This window comes from Pleuronectes platessa, chromosome 20 (assembly GCF_947347685.1).
Source record: "Pleuronectes platessa chromosome 20, fPlePla1.1, whole genome shotgun sequence".
Classification (NCBI taxonomy): Eukaryota; Metazoa; Chordata; class Actinopteri; order Pleuronectiformes; family Pleuronectidae; genus Pleuronectes; species Pleuronectes platessa.
Window position 1 is genome coordinate 8,251,107 of NC_070645.1, and position 15,618 is coordinate 8,266,724.

General features: G+C 44.7%; 1 protein-coding gene across 3 annotated transcripts in view; it reads right to left on the reverse strand.

Moving 5' to 3' along the window:
• flt1 (fms related receptor tyrosine kinase 1) overlaps window positions 1-15,618 on the reverse strand; it is a 31,349-nt gene that overhangs the window by 14,743 nt on the left and 988 nt on the right. For 2 of the 3 annotated variants that reach the window (XM_053412725.1, XM_053412724.1), the window contains exons 2-10: window positions 13,387-13,483; window positions 12,238-12,443; window positions 10,251-10,375; window positions 6,666-6,834; window positions 6,451-6,587; window positions 5,378-5,549; window positions 5,113-5,230; window positions 4,763-4,932; window positions 4,491-4,638 (exon numbers count right to left, since the gene is read on the reverse strand). In XM_053412725.1, the coding sequence (XP_053268700.1) occupies window positions 4,491-4,638; window positions 4,763-4,932; window positions 5,113-5,230; window positions 5,378-5,549; window positions 6,451-6,587; window positions 6,666-6,834; window positions 10,251-10,375; window positions 12,238-12,443; window positions 13,387-13,483 (1,342 nt within the window). The remainder of the gene's footprint in view (window positions 1-4,490; window positions 4,639-4,762; window positions 4,933-5,112; window positions 5,231-5,377; window positions 5,550-6,450; window positions 6,588-6,665; window positions 6,835-10,250; window positions 10,376-12,237; window positions 12,444-13,386; window positions 13,484-15,618) is intronic. The other variant, XM_053412726.1, reaches the window with a different exon arrangement.

Genomic DNA, 15,618 nt, shown 5'->3' on the forward strand with positions numbered 1-15,618 from the left:
CTGAGGTTGGTTCCTCTCTGCTGCTTGATTGCCCTTCCTCTTGGAATCTAGATAATGTGCGACCCACCCTGTGCATGCCACTGTGGAGTCTGACGCACTCATACGCACGGCCTGCACAGATGCACAAAACAGGTCTAGTTAAAAAAAAATCCCACGCATACGCATACATGCATACACACACACACACACACACACACACACGCTTGCATATACCAGCAAACACTGCCCTGCTTCCAAGGAAAAGCTTTCTCAATCAAAGTGACACCCACATACACAAATGCGATTAGTAACATGGAGGTGGGGAGAGGTCAACGTGGTTAGACACATAAAATGAACACATACACATGCAAACAGCCACATTCACACAGTGTGTGTCTGCAAACAGGGTGAGCAGCTGCTTGGAAAAAATGTATGAACTGTTCCCAGTTGTGTATAAGTGGTGTTGGGGGGGGGGGGGGGGTCATCTCCTGCCTTTTTCTTCCTGCCCTCTTAAGCTGCCTAAGCTACTCGTGTGTACTGTCCCTGTGTGTTCCTGTCTCAGCCCCCAAATAACCACAGAGCTGTAAAAACCAATACACAAATATAAGCAAAGTTTAATGCAAAAACACAAACAACCGATATAACACTTCAGTACATCTTAACAGATTCATACAGAGTTTGGCAAATATTGTCATTTCGTCATATGTAAGTTAGTTGTATAAAATTATTAAATATTAGATTCATATATTACTCATAGAACATCTGTATACAAGGAATGGATCACATTGGGAGACACCCGTAGAATGGGGGACACGCACTGACGCACGCACACACACACACACACACGCACACACACACACGCACACGCACAAACGCACACACACACACGCACAAGTGAATTCTTCTATAACACTAACCACTCACTCTCTTAACATGGCTTGTAGTATCACACATACAGTACATTTAGATTTGACTGAACTTTCGATACAAAGACAACAGGGCTGTTATACTGACGCCACTTGGCACACAAGACGTTTTTTTGACACTGGACGACACATCATGACACAACATGACACAACATGACAGAGGGCTTGTCATAGTCTCTGGTCCGTGGAGACATCCTACATGGTAGGCGTCTGCTGACCTTCAGTCTTTTAGTAGAGAACTGCAGGCATCCCATAGTGAACAACACAAAGCTTGTCCTCTCTCTTGTTTCGCCCGTCCATGGTGAGCACATTCGACCCTCTACCGGTGGCTACAAATCGGAACAGAAACTCACAGCTTTTTGTGGATGTCAGAATCAGATCGGGGGCTTGAGACAGGCACAGTTCATGCACCCATTATAGTACCACTCTAGGACACAAAAAACAAAGCAAAGCAGCTCCAGGAATGTGGCTGGTGGATGGATGGAATTGCACCTCTTCTGGCTCAAAATGTCTGTGAAATGTTAAAAAATAAAAAGCATAAACAACTACAGGATGGCTGGGTGCGAGCGGGGGATGAAACTGGCAGAATGAAGGAAATAAATAAATAATCATTAAAGCAGTGGGTCCTTAAATCCTCAGTGATGAGACTTATATTCTTCCGTGTTTCCTGCGTGTCCTGGTTGTCACTGCTCAGCAGTGGTCCCAGTCACTTTCCTCACTTCCCACAGTTTAGCGAACACAGGATCATCACTTAGGATCTCTGGTTGTGTCACTGAGCGTTCTGGCTGCCGTGCAGAGGCACTGATGAGTTTGTGGAGGGTGTGGGCTCCAGGGCGGGAGGCGATGGGGAGTTGTTCTTCTGTAAAGGTAGAGGATGCTGGGATGGGGCGGAGGGCAGAGGTGGTGAGGGAAGGGGTAGGGAGAGGTATGTGTGGGGGGCAGCAGGGTTGGGGGTGGGGGGTGGGGGTGTGATGGGGGGCTCTCAAGAATAGATCAAGCTCTTGAGGAAGCGGACTGTGCCACGTTTGAAGACGAAGGGACAATCATGCTGCTGGGAAGCGTCTCGCATCGGAGAGGAAGCCAAACAACGAGAGGAAAAGCGCTCTGATTTTCGCACAGGAAGCCCAGTGCGCCTCCTGCCTGGGCCAGATAAGAGCGCTGCGGTTCCCAGGGCCAGACCCAGGAGTGGACCCGGGACCCAGGCGTGAGGCCCCCCGTCAGCCGGGCCCGGCCTGGTCCACAGTCCCTGGGCCTCCTCCGGCGCGGCGTCAGGCTCGTGGTGCAGCCGGGCTGCAAAGAACAAGGGCCCAGTGAGGATCCAACCAAAAAAACTGGTCTCAAGAAACACACTCAAAACACTGAAGCAGAACCAGAACAGAGCTTTGGGAAGAGCCACATGTCTGTCAGGCACGACTTTACTTTAAGTCCTCATGTTTAGAATTCATGTCAACACTAAATAAATGGTTTATAACACACTTTAATGTGGGTGTACAAAGAGTTAAGGAACTTTTGAAGTGTTTTATTGTTCTTTTATACAACATATTCCACGTACGGTTACCCATAAGAATAGATAATTATTGTTAAATAATATATCAATGCACCCATGTGTTATAAACCATTATTTAAATGTCTATGTGCTACTTCTGAACGCTAAATAAATGGACTTAAAGTAAATGGTCATGCGCCAGTAAAGAGGGCAAATGTAATCTGCACGTGAGCAACAAGCTGAAGCTTCAGTGTACACCTTTGTGTTATCTATATGTTATATAATGTTTATTGTTTTCTTGCACTTGTCATGCAAATGTGTGTTATGCGTTTTATTTTAAATATGACTCACAATCCAATCAGAATTTTTTAAAACCTAAATATGAAAAATGTATAAAAATAACTGATCATGAATTGGTTGTAACTCAGCAACTTTTCTTCCATGTGCAGATTACATGTCACGTGATAATGAAACACAACAGAAGCAGAATATAAAAATACAACTTCAATGAAATATAAACATTTTGTTTAAATATGCAGCAGATATTCTAGGTAACATTTCTGCAGGATGAATATTGTGTATCACAAATATGTCTTGGTTCAGTGCCAGCTGGTCAAGAGCATACTCCTGTACATTTTGTATATCTGGTATTTGGCAGAGACGGACGGATGAAACCCGCAGTGGCGGCACCTCGGCATGGCGCCATTTAAGAGTGCCGGGCTCAAGGGTCAAGTACACCGATGATGTCAGTGGGTCTCAGAGGGGGGATCGAGTGTGGGCGGCTGCTGCGGTGCTCACAGGTAATACTTAACCCCTCTGACTCGGTCATAAGCAACACAATAAGTGTGTGACCTCCAAGAACAACTCAATCAAGGCTTCTGCCAAGTGCTCGCTGGAATACTTGGGTGTGTTTGTGTGTGTGTGTGTGAGTTAACTAAATAACTGTCCCTCTGCATCACAGGGTTGGGCCATTTCTCATGAGAACTTTATATATAGTGTGAGTGTGTGAGAGTGAGTGAGTGTGTGTGTGTGTGTGTGTGTGTGTGTGTGTGTGTGTGTGTGTGTGTGTGTGTGTGTGTGTGTGTGTGTGTCAGATATAAGAAAAGGCATCACAGGATGCAGTGTGCAATCACAATAATAAACAGGCCCCTCACCCTACGTCCTGCACAGGAAATTCATTAAATCATAGTGTTTGATTTGGAAACCAACAAATCGTGACTGAGAGCACGGAACTGGCTTCTATTGAAGTGTGTTATTTCTCTGCCCTTTCAAGTCTGAGATACACTGTGTGCTATGCCTGTGAATGTACACACACACACACACACTCACGCGCACACACACACACACGCATGCAGGCCACACGTTTGTGTGCACTCAAACAAACATATGGAAAAGGACACATGGATAGTAAGAGAACAAACATACAAACATATGGGCAAGCAAGCAAACACACAGACACAGACATGATGAAACGCACACACAAGTGGTTGGGGGTGCATGTGCACACAAATAAACACACACACATTTTCACACATTCCCGCACATGAAAGGCCCCCAAATGCATCTGTTCTGTTGACAAGAAGGAAACGCTGTCTGAACACACGCTGATGTAGACAAAACATGTCTCGTTTTTCAAAAATCAATCACACACACACACACACACACACACACACACACCACCAACACTAAATTACATCCCACAAACAATCATTTATGTGTACTGTATATTTTCCTATCATTATTGTGTTATTATTGTTATCCTTGGCAGTTCAAATAAATCAACTAATAATCTGACTAAAATACTAATACGGTTTTGAAGTTTAATGTGTTTGAATAAAAAAGTCGATCACAAATACTTCTAATAACTCAGTTTAACTGTTTACTATTCGTTTCTAATGTACCTGGTGTGTGTTGACACATTTGATTTCACTTTAAACCATGACAAATGGCCACAGCCTCTAAAAAAGATGAAGGTTTCAAGATTTCCATGGTGACAAATACAAAAATTTACTAAAGCTTGTTGTAATCTCAAAGGGTTCCTTCTCATGTCTCGATGTGAACACCGTGCTGCACACTTCAGTTTCCTCTGTGCTACTTACAGGCCTTTGGGCGGACAGCGATGCCAGAGCCACTGGACGTGTGGAGGAGGAACTCCGTGGGACGTGCAGTGCAGCGCCTGTCTGCTCCCCCGTGGCACAGAGCCCGGGTCCTGCAACGACACCGCTTTCTCCCCTATCTGAGGACTCACTGTCAAACAACAAGCCCAGACACACACACACACACACACACACACGGATACAAGAGCAGAGTTAAGTCACCGAGCTGAGTTTTAGTTCGTGCTCAGAGCGAGTGTTTATTTCTCGTTCCTCACCGTTGACCACCAGTGTGAGCGTGAGGTTCTGGTAAAGGCCGTGCTCCTGGATTCGGACCAGGATGGTGTACTTCCCAGCATCCTCCTCTGCAACGTCCCGGATCACCAGGGAATTCCCCTCCATGCGGTATCGGGAGCATTGCTCTGCCGCCACCATGTCATCCTTCAGCCTGTCGGAAAAAATAAGACTCCTCCTGAGCAAAGTTTTCAGACTGTGCGATTGTCAAAAACCAGAGATTTAAGGGTGAGAAGATATTGTAATAAGAATATTACAGATTTAGAATGTTTGCTGCAGTGGGCGATGATTCACAGCTAGAGCTTCAGATGTGAGGATCAATGTGAAGTCTTACCAGATGACTTCAGGGGCAGGAAATGTTTTTAGTTTGGCGGAGATTCTGTACGATTTCTGTCCAGCCTGAGCCTCCATCACAGATCCATGTCTGGGCTTCAGATGGATGAACGGACGGTCTGAAGTTAGGGAAACATTGATGTCAGGTCAAGTTCGTGACACATTAACGAACTCGTGATAAGTGACTCAGAATCTGAAAACCTCAGAATGAAACTTAAGTAATGAGGAATCTGAGCGTGGGCGAGTTTTAATGGAGAAAGACTCACCGTAGACATTAACAGTGACTTTCTGTTGTTTGGTCTTTTCCCCGCTGGTGACGCGACATGTGTAGAGGCCTCGGTCGGACCTCTGGAGTCTGGGGATGGTCAGGATGCTGTAGAACAGCATGTGGGTTCTGTGGTTCAGGAGCCTCTTGGTAATGGAGCCCACGTTGTTATTCTGAAGGTTGAGAGGAAAAGAATCGGTGCTGAAAGTTCACAGGGTGTTTTTGAAATTTAGAGTTGGAATTAATTTGACTGAATATGACATTCAAATTCAAACAACTGGAGAAATCAGCAGCAATATTAGACTAGACTGGAGTGTTTCTGAATAAATATTCAATTTACATATTATTTGATTACTTGTACTTAGTGGGATATTTCAACTTTTGGATGTTCTTGGATGTAAATCACAGACACAGACGTAAATGCCCCCAAAAAGTCAAATAAACAATTATTTTTAAATTTGAAAAGAGAAAAGAATCCTCAAAATCTGTTCATTAACTATTTATTTAAATTTACAACTCAAGGCTAGACTAGTGGCAGTGAGAAACCCACAGACCATAAAGGTTAATGACTCAGTTAATGGCCTGTTAGAAAGTACGAGTTTCTTTCCTTGCAATGATCACTGTCCACAAATTGAGTATTTGTCTCCAGTGGGAATATAAATACATTATTTATCAAGTAATTATACAATCATTGGTTACAACAAGTAATTATGACCCAATGACATTCATAGAAAGTGGTTGAGAACTAATATTTCGCTGGAGGGAAGCTATTGAAATTGAATGGGGAATCACTTCCCGACCAAAAGAACTGAACCTCGCACATTTGAAACTACCTTTGAAGGAATTAATAGCCAATATACTTTCAAAGAAATACTTGTCCTGATAAAATGCCAATAAAGTAGTGTTTAGTTTCTCTGTTGTTGCCCAAAGGCACTCTGGCAGTACTCGACCAGCACCTGCACCAGTCCATCACCCCACTGCGTTAAGAGATGCACGTTAACCCTCTCCTGTCCAGTCTCTAACATGTCAAAACTGTGGCTCTCTGGTCTCCACAGACTCTAGTGCAGCTCTGACCTTTCTGGGAAAGTCCCAGGTGATGTTGACTCTGGTGTTCAACGACCCGGTGGCTGTGCAGTTCAGCACCAGGCTCTTTCCCTTCAGAGCCTGCACAGGTCCACTGCTGTTCAGGTACACAGCCATGATGTTATTCACTGCGGGGAAGAGAGGGCAAAAAGTGAAGGAGATGCATGGAATTCAGTTTGCGATTAACATGTTGGGTATAAACTGACCTGGTCTGTGCACAAAGTATTTGTGCGAATTGTGTGTGACGCCGTCGATGACGGTCTGGCAGAAGAAGAGGCCGATGTAGTAGAAGGTGGGAGATCGGATGGTGAAGCCCAGCTCACTGTTCCAGATGATGTTCCTGTAGTCAGGACTCAGGCTCTGGCTAGGAAACTGCTGGAGGAAAAGATCCCATATTAGATATTTCACGGCACAATAACCATGAGAAGATGTGCATAAGGAAGGAATACGGTCACATGACCCTGCGGAAACACATGGCAGTGATGTTATGTGCATCGTGTGATAATATGAATGCAGGGCATCAGACAAATGTGTCAGAGGATAAAGGTCATGTCACCATTCAGTTTACACAGGTTTAAAGTCTGCTGCAGCTCTGAGAGACCTTTAGAAGAAAACAACTGGTGGTGTCACCTCAGCTGGGTCTAAGGATGGTTTTGATACAAGGTCTGAAGGGGTGTGCTGTTCGAAACCAGTAAACATGTGAGGTACAGGGAGGATCCAAAATAAAAATGCAAATTAATTCCATTATGATAATTATAAGGTCCAGTATTTTTTAAGTCTGACTCAAAGAAGAAACTGAAAGTCATATATTTGTCTCAACTCTTGCTTCTGCAAATTTGATGGAATGAAACCCTCTTTCCTGTATTTTCAGTTTGTTTGATGATAACAATACCAAACTTACAAGCCCTTAGAGACAAGTCCAAGTCTAGATAGTTAAAAATAGAATGTCACTCAGTAGAGTGAATACCTCCGACGAGGCCCGACAGCCCCCAGCAATCCAGTCGAGCTGCACCAAGTTACACACACTCACAAATATCTGTCCCCAAAATGTGCCCGATTTTTTTCACCACGGTTCATGAACTATTTCCTGGGAAATCAAAAAGAATGTTGAAAAATTTGCTATATTAATGAGAAAAGAAAAACTTCCTGGTTCCACCCCCTGATCCGGATCGGTGCCAAATTTGAATGGCTCTTCCCTGACCCATAAGGCCTCCTTCCTCCGAGTTACATGGAAATCTGTTCAGTAGTTTTTCCGTAATCTTGTGAACAAACAAGTAAACAACAAAAAAGGACAAGGGTGAAAACACAACCTCCTTCAAGAAAGAGAAAAAACGCAATTCCCAAGTCTTGTGGTTGACCTTTATCATGTTGATGCACAGGCCTAAATAAAGGATGAGCAGGGTTCGTCTATCACAGCCTTATGGGATTTTGATAAAAGAGGATGAAATGTTTATGCTCATATATTGTAGGTTTCCATTTATTGAGTCTTCTTATCGAATCTAAAATACAGAGACGTGAGTTAAAGAAGAATCAAGAAGAAGCTGATCACATTCTCGCTCTGTTGGTTTTATAACGGATGTCTCACCATGTTAAAGCCCTATGAGACGAATTGTAATTTGTGAATATGGGCTATACAAATAAAAATTTGATTGATTGATTGATAACGTGGGTTCTTGGCAACCTTGACATGGATCCTGTAACCTTGTTGTTTTCTTGGAGGCAGTGTCAAGGAAATGTGACACAGTGGAAGCGTCCCACCCACTCTCAAGGGAACAGGTAGACCCCCCCCACCCCCCCCCCCTTCTCCTCCTGCACCCCCAGTGTGAATTGTCCGATATCCCCCCTCCCAGACAGTGGGAACTCCTCTGAGCTCCTCCACCCATACTCCTTCAAAGTAGCTACTGGTGGCCCCCATCTGGGCGCCATCAGTGCCCTCTCTGCCCCATCCTCATAAGGTTGAGGTGGAGAACGAGTCGGGGGGGGGGGTCAGGATATGAGAAACGTCACTCCGGCCCATCTCCCCGCATCCTGTTGACATTTCGACTGGAACCCCAGGTCGACCCCATCGTCCCCGACCTGCTGCTCACTTTCACAGCTACAGAGCAAGAGAGCAGCGCCTCCTGGGTGTGGTTCCCGCTAAGAGGGGGGGGGGGGGGGGGGGGGGGGGTCACGTTAAAGATCCAAGCAAAGTGCAAAAATCCTTCCAGGAAAAAAACACTCCAGGGACAGTGACATCGAGTGGATTCCTGGTTCAGACCGGCCAGCGCAGGTTGCAGGAGGGAGTGGGAGGTGAGGGAGGGGGCGGGAGGTTATTTTTAGAGGAGAACATTGCCAGAAGTTTGCGAGGAGATGGAAGCGAGACAAAAACACAGTTTTACACTTCCTGGATTCTAATTCCGTAGAGCTTCAAGTTCCTAGACGTTTCCTCTTGGTCTTCAGAAATATTAGCAGCATGGCTCTGTGGATGGCAATGACAGTCTGAAATAGATTGCCAAGAAATTTGACTCAGTCTTTATCATGTTCCCTCATCGTATCATATCCTAACTTTTCCTCTGTCACACCATGATGACAATGACGTTTGTGGTCAGTGACCTTTCTCTGTGATCTTGGTGATCTTCTGACTTTTTTATCTCGCACCACCATCAGTTCAAAATTAAATTTGTCTGGTTTTTGACTGAACAGCAGCAAAACCAGTGACGTTCAATCCACTTCAGCTCCGTCTTTTCAGGCTCTGGAAGACTTTTGTCAAACATTTTTAATAATTACTATATATTAGGATTTAAAGTCATCTATCGGCAGAAATGGAGCATGATATTTAAATGATTTCTATTGGTGTGTAATCATCATCGTGAGAAACATGGATGTCATCACGGGAAGTGTAGGATCTCGGATATTAAAACTTCAAACCACACAGGGTCAGGGAAGTGAAGAACAACTTTCCCATCAACACCTACTTATTATTCCTTTATTGGATTGTCTGCTCCAGCTCCCTCTGCGTGTCTCGGCAGCTACTCCATTGTAGTTGCACCACAATAAGCTTCCTACAGTGACGAACAAGCCCTTGAATTATGATTGAGGAGAACGGTCGGTACTTTGATTTGTCAGGGGCCAACAGTAGCTGCCTCTGCTTCCTCCACCGGGCACAGCAGCAGCTGTTTAGAGCATCAGTCAGAGGAAGCTGGCAGCCACGGTTCTTACTACAAGAGAGGAGATGGGAAGTGCTCCCGGCTGCGGGCCAACAGGGCATCGCAGACTCTGCGTCCTGTCTCCAGAGGTGGAAGCCGAGTGGCGGTGGGCACCACGCGATGGGGAAAAAGCCCCTGAAGGAAGAAGCAGCTTGGACGGTTTCCTAGGGGATGTGCACAAACAGATTCAATGCATTTCAGCTTGTGAACTGCATTGACCCACAGACCTACACACTGGTATATTAACCTGTGCATTGAAACACACATGCAGTCAACAAGAGGTCTGAACTCTCCTCTTTGCACTTGGAGACTCTGTCCGCTCTCCCCCTCACTCAGCACTCAAGCACCAGCACTCACAAACATATCCGCACACGCTTTCACACGTATCCGCAGATGCACGCAAACAAATGGACACACACGCCACGGTGCAACGGCTGCAAAGGTAAGAACAATGCGGGCAAGGATCAGGAAAGACTCAGAGAATCGCGTGCATTGGTGAGCCCCCGATGGAACAAACTGGTAGGGCAGGAAAGGTGTGTGTGGGCTGAGGTGACGTGTGTGTGTGTGTTTGTGTGTGCAGAGGCATGTAAGAAATAATGCACTTACCTTGACCAGTGTGGTGGTGACATTGGGGTGTGTGACCCGACAGGGGATGACCAGCGGCTGCTTCTCCATCAGGTACAACACACCTGGGCTCGAACCCGGCTGTTCCACAAATGGCCGCTGGCTGTCTGAAACCCAAACACTGCGGTCAGGGACACATATGGTACAGATACAGAAGATGGTACAATCAATGCGTTAAAGCGTTTACACCCAAATGATAGAAAAACATATTTCATTATACCCAGTGGGACTTGCACATAAAGGGAGTTTTGAGATATTTGTAGTTTTTGGTACTTTAAATGAGCATTTATATAAAAAGAGAAAACCAGAGCTTGTTGAATATTTCTGAATATTTCAACTGTCACTTTGTGAATAGGATTTCTGTAAATGAATTCATCAATTACATGACTGACTGTTTTAGCTCTTTAAATTCTTTGCCAGAGGGTGAGAGGAATAAAGTTTGTGGTGCTCGCAGCACTGAAAACATACATTAAAAAAAATGTATCCAAATGGATCATCTGAATCAAGTGTCCTTGTTACTCTGGACACAATCAGGTGCAAGGGCACAGACATGTTGAGTCGGGATCATCTCCATCACTCGCTGCAGCTCCGCTAGGTTTCTGCTCTGAGCACAGGGAAATAAGTGAGGGAGACTCAGATCCACTCTCTTGTGGTCAATAAGAGGATAATGTTTGAATTTAGGAAGAAAATGATTTTGTGGAATGATCAAAGTGAAAGGGATAAAAAAGACGAACTCCTTGACTGAGTGAGAAAATATGTTTTTCTCATCCACACACACACAGAGGCAAGAAAACAATCAGCTGCTTCCATGCACAAACACACAAACAAACACTTGCGAGTATCAATCTCGGCAACAAACAAAAACAAACAGACACACACTCCCGAACACACACACACAACGACCTCCACACCCATTTATTGAATACCCATTCAGCAGATGACTGCCTTTAGTCAACAATAAACACACAGATTGTTTAGAGGCAATCAAACGGGCCTCTCTGTGCGCTCTCCTCCCAGCTAACAGGCCTGTGCCATTGAAAAGGTGTAGGGTGTTGCTCGCTGTATTGTTTGTTACCGTAGGGTGTGATTCAAGGAAAGCAAATCTCTGAACATTTGAACAAAAGTACCCCAAGGACTAGCGGACTGAGGGCTTCCTTCTCTCGCTTTGATTCTTAATCGAGGACTCTGGGAGGGAGGCAAAAGTCTGAGCAAGAGTTTCAGGCCAAGTCTGACGCTTAATGGACATGGCGACCTGAGCGATTGATGGCCCCCGAGGGTCCTGTTGGCCAAACAGTAGAGTGCCCTGTGACCCTGGCCATCGGCTCCCCGCTCCCCGCCCCGCGCAGCCCAGTCCGACCAGCGTCATCGTCCAGGACAGGGAGGAGCTGGCGGGGCAGACATTGTGCCTCCTCTGCCCCTGGATACCTCTGAGCCACTGGCCTTCATCCTATCCCTCTCAACTCCTCACTTCCACATACCTCCCCGTCGCCACCTTGTAGAGACACAGCGACATCCCCTCCCAGCACACCCTCCTTCAAACCCTTCCCCTCCTCCCCCAAGCACAGGATGCTTCAAGCAAGGCTGAGCCGAGCAGATAAGGCTGATGCCCTGGGAAACTCTGCCCGGGCCTGAGCCTTTCAGCAGCTGGGCTATTCCTGGCCCCGAGGTAGCACGTAAATGAAAGTAAAAAAGGATTTATATATAGACTGAGAGGGAGGCTGAGAAGAGAGAGGCAGGGGAGGGAGGAGGGGAGTGAAACTGTGCCAGAGTCATCTAGAAGGATGTGTTGTTGGGACAAACAGTGTTTAGATATAATTGTCTCTCTGGCATTGGTCTGAATTTAGCACCCACCACGTCCTGTTTAACCTGGGGACGAAAACAATAAGCATGACCGGGTGAAGGAGGGAGGCCGAGTCAGAGAGAGACACAGAGAGAGACAGAAAAGGGGAAAGGTGCAGTATTGTCTTACCTGTGACATATACATAAACGGAGGCCTGTTTTCGCAGTCGGTGCCGATATCTGCAGCGGAACAGGCCCGTGTCCTGAGGCCGGCTGCGGCTGATGGTCAAGCGGCTGCAGTGATGCTGACCCGTCCTCCCACAGCGGGAGTCCTCCACTGTCACCTGGTCTGTGGTCACACCTGATGGGAACGCCCAGGTCAGCTCCCAGCGACCCCTGGTCCGCAGGCACAGGGGATCGATTGAAATCACACTTTATATTCAATTACATTCAGCTCACTAAAGAGGAACGTCATCCCTTTATCTAATGATTGTTTTATCATGGATGAAGGTTTTTACTATTGGTGATTTTAGACTTATACTTCAATTAGACTTTAACTGTATATTGTTTTATTGATGTTTTTATTGTCATTTTATCAGTAAGGTGTCCTTGAGTGTCTTGAAAGGTGCCAATAAATAAAACGCACTATTAAAGTGATTGAGAAGTGTTGAGAAGCCTCAACAAAATGTGTCCCAGAGAGTTTCATTTCACAAAGAGGCCTCATAAAGGTCTTTATAAGAAGTCTATGATTCTTTATGTTTTGGTTTATTAAGATGTTGTGATGTGCTGTAGTAGGAGGCAAAAGAGATCAGTTTAAGTTTAAGAAAAACTCAACTGACTTTGGAGTTTTTGCTCATAATTGTACGAGAAACATTTTAAATTGAAAAACTGAGACAAACTGAATCATGAGGCTAAAAGAAGCAGAACCGGAAGAAAAATGCTAAAGAGTGACTGAAAAGTTTAAAGCTGTTTTGTGATGTTATCAATGATATAAAACTCATCAAGTAGATTCAAGTGGGAAAATAATATTTGCATTGTGATATAAAAGAGTTGTAATGACCCTTGGTGATGAAAGGGAGCGAGGCTGAAAGTTCGATATGTTATTTAACAGGTGTCAGTCATGATGAAGGTTGCATCGCTGCTTAAATGATAACTTGTTTCCCAAATCCCTGCACACTCCTGTGGTTTTACATTTTGTATTCCTTGGTATATTTTTGTGGAGGATGTTCTCTTATATATTTGATTTAGTGTGTTATGTGATTGATTACTTGCTGTGGTAACCAGTTTCCCAGTGTCTTATATTTATCTATCTTGCTTTGAGATTCTACCTGAAACTCACCTACAGCCGAGCTGCAGCGTTTGGCTGGTGTTTCGGATCAGCGGATGAGTTTTCACATCCAGGATGGGGACGCTGTATTTCCCTTTCTGTTCTTTATCTGCAGACCCAGAAGAAAATATGAGAACTCAGAACACAGGCAACATCATGTTATCAAATGAGAATGTGTAGAATCAGGTTTTGTAATAGTAATTATAAGATAAGGGTTTTTAAAACAGTCCGGTGAGGTCAGAGGTCAAGGTCAGGATATCTCTGGACAGAATGTGTGTAAATATGGTGAAAGGGAGCTTTGATACAGAGTTATGCTTGTCGCATCTTTTCATTTAAATATATAACTGGCAGCAGTTCAACAAGCTTAATCCAAATCCAAATCAGTGCAGCTCAACATGAGACCAATTTCAGAGGAAATCCTGGAGGACAAAACACTTTCCAGCCCATAAACACTTTGAACAGTTCCTGTAAACTCTGTCCACTACAAACTAAACTGAACCCAGCTTTTGACTGACTGAAGAACCCGTCTCAGGGAGTTCAGGCGCTGCAGCACGTCCTCCATCCAGGCCACAGTGTCTGTGACCCCCGCTCGGGCCACTTGACAGCTCGTGTGGAAATGCGTAAGCAGCGTCCCTCTTGTTTACCGAGCCATGGCATTTCTCCACTCCATCGCCGAGGGTTTATTAATGAGAGATAAAGATGGCTGTCCGTCCGCCCTTCCTTCCTCCAAACAACAGCGGAAACATCATTCAGGGAAATCCGTCCTTCACTCTGACCGCTCGTTACAAAGTTTACCAGCGCTCCTCAAAACACCACCACCCCCTCGGCCCTGTGAGGAGTTCAATCACTTAGTGAGTTTATCACTAAAGTCCATTATTCCCATTCACTCTCAGCATCATTGTTCCCAGTGGAGGACCCATTGAGCCGATCTAGCATTACTCACACTACTAGCACTTCCTATACGGTTTCCTTGGATTTGACGGTGTGCGAGTGGGCAAGAGACACACACGCACACACACACACACACAGACACTCACACAAGCGCACACACACACCCACACACACCACTCACACACACAAACTAACACACAGTGAGGGAAGTGAGGGATCTCCTCCGCGCCTTTTGGGGCTTTTTCAACAAGCTGTGAAGTAGATAAAAACCCAATTTACAAATAATCCAGGACATGTCTGCAACGTCCCCAAGACAATAGGATTTATAGTCTTGTAACAGGTTTTCACTAACTCATCATTAAATCCCTTCTACTGACTTATCGGGAAGTTTGGAAGAAACATTTGGCTGCATAAAGAGATGTTAGGTATCAATGTTCACATAACTAAAACACTATTATTCACACAAAAGTGAAATTAGAGCATCCATCTATTATATCATACATTTTCTGCATTATCGAGGAACAAATGTGACAAGACATAAAAAAGTATTTAGTGAATTGAATATATTTCACAATTTCTATTGGTATTTTTTTCTTAGAAATATGTAGATCTTTGACAAAGACATTGAGATGCATGTGAATGAATATGAATGTGAATTAACTTCTGAATACATTACATTAGACCAATGATAATCATCAGTCATAACATAATATATGTTGATTATTCTTGTTTTTCAAGTTTGAAATCAGTGCACCCCAAAAATCTCAAAGTTTGACTTGTACAAGATGATTAGTAAACATTTATAATATTGAATGAAACTGCTTTTTGTAACAACAGGAGACAATTGCTTTCAGTTTGTTTGTTTGGGGGGAAAAGTTTTAGATAAATACTTAAGCAACACTAATCTTTTAGATTTGATCATTTTTATTTACAGATATGGAATGGATTCTACATATAAAGTTAGTTTTTACTTTTGCTGCAACAAATGAGCAATAACACCACATGGATCTGGGCGCACAAAGACAACCCGCCGACCGCTTTATAAACACATATTAACCCTGGTTCCTTCTCACTGGATATCCTCCCTCAGTTGGTCGTGACCCCTCGTTCACTTCTATCAGAACTTCCATTTGACAAACTCATCAGTCTCAGGAAACAACGCCCTGCGTGCGTCCATTCAACCGGGGCCAAGCGCACAAGGAGCCCGGTCACAGAGGTCCGCGTTATCCAAACAAGTGTGCTGCAGGATACCGCTTATCTGCCTCTCTGCACTCGGTGCCAACAGGTTTACAAGGAGAAAAGCGTCAGACACACGCGGGCACCGACCACTTATCAGAGCGATTTATGAGCGAA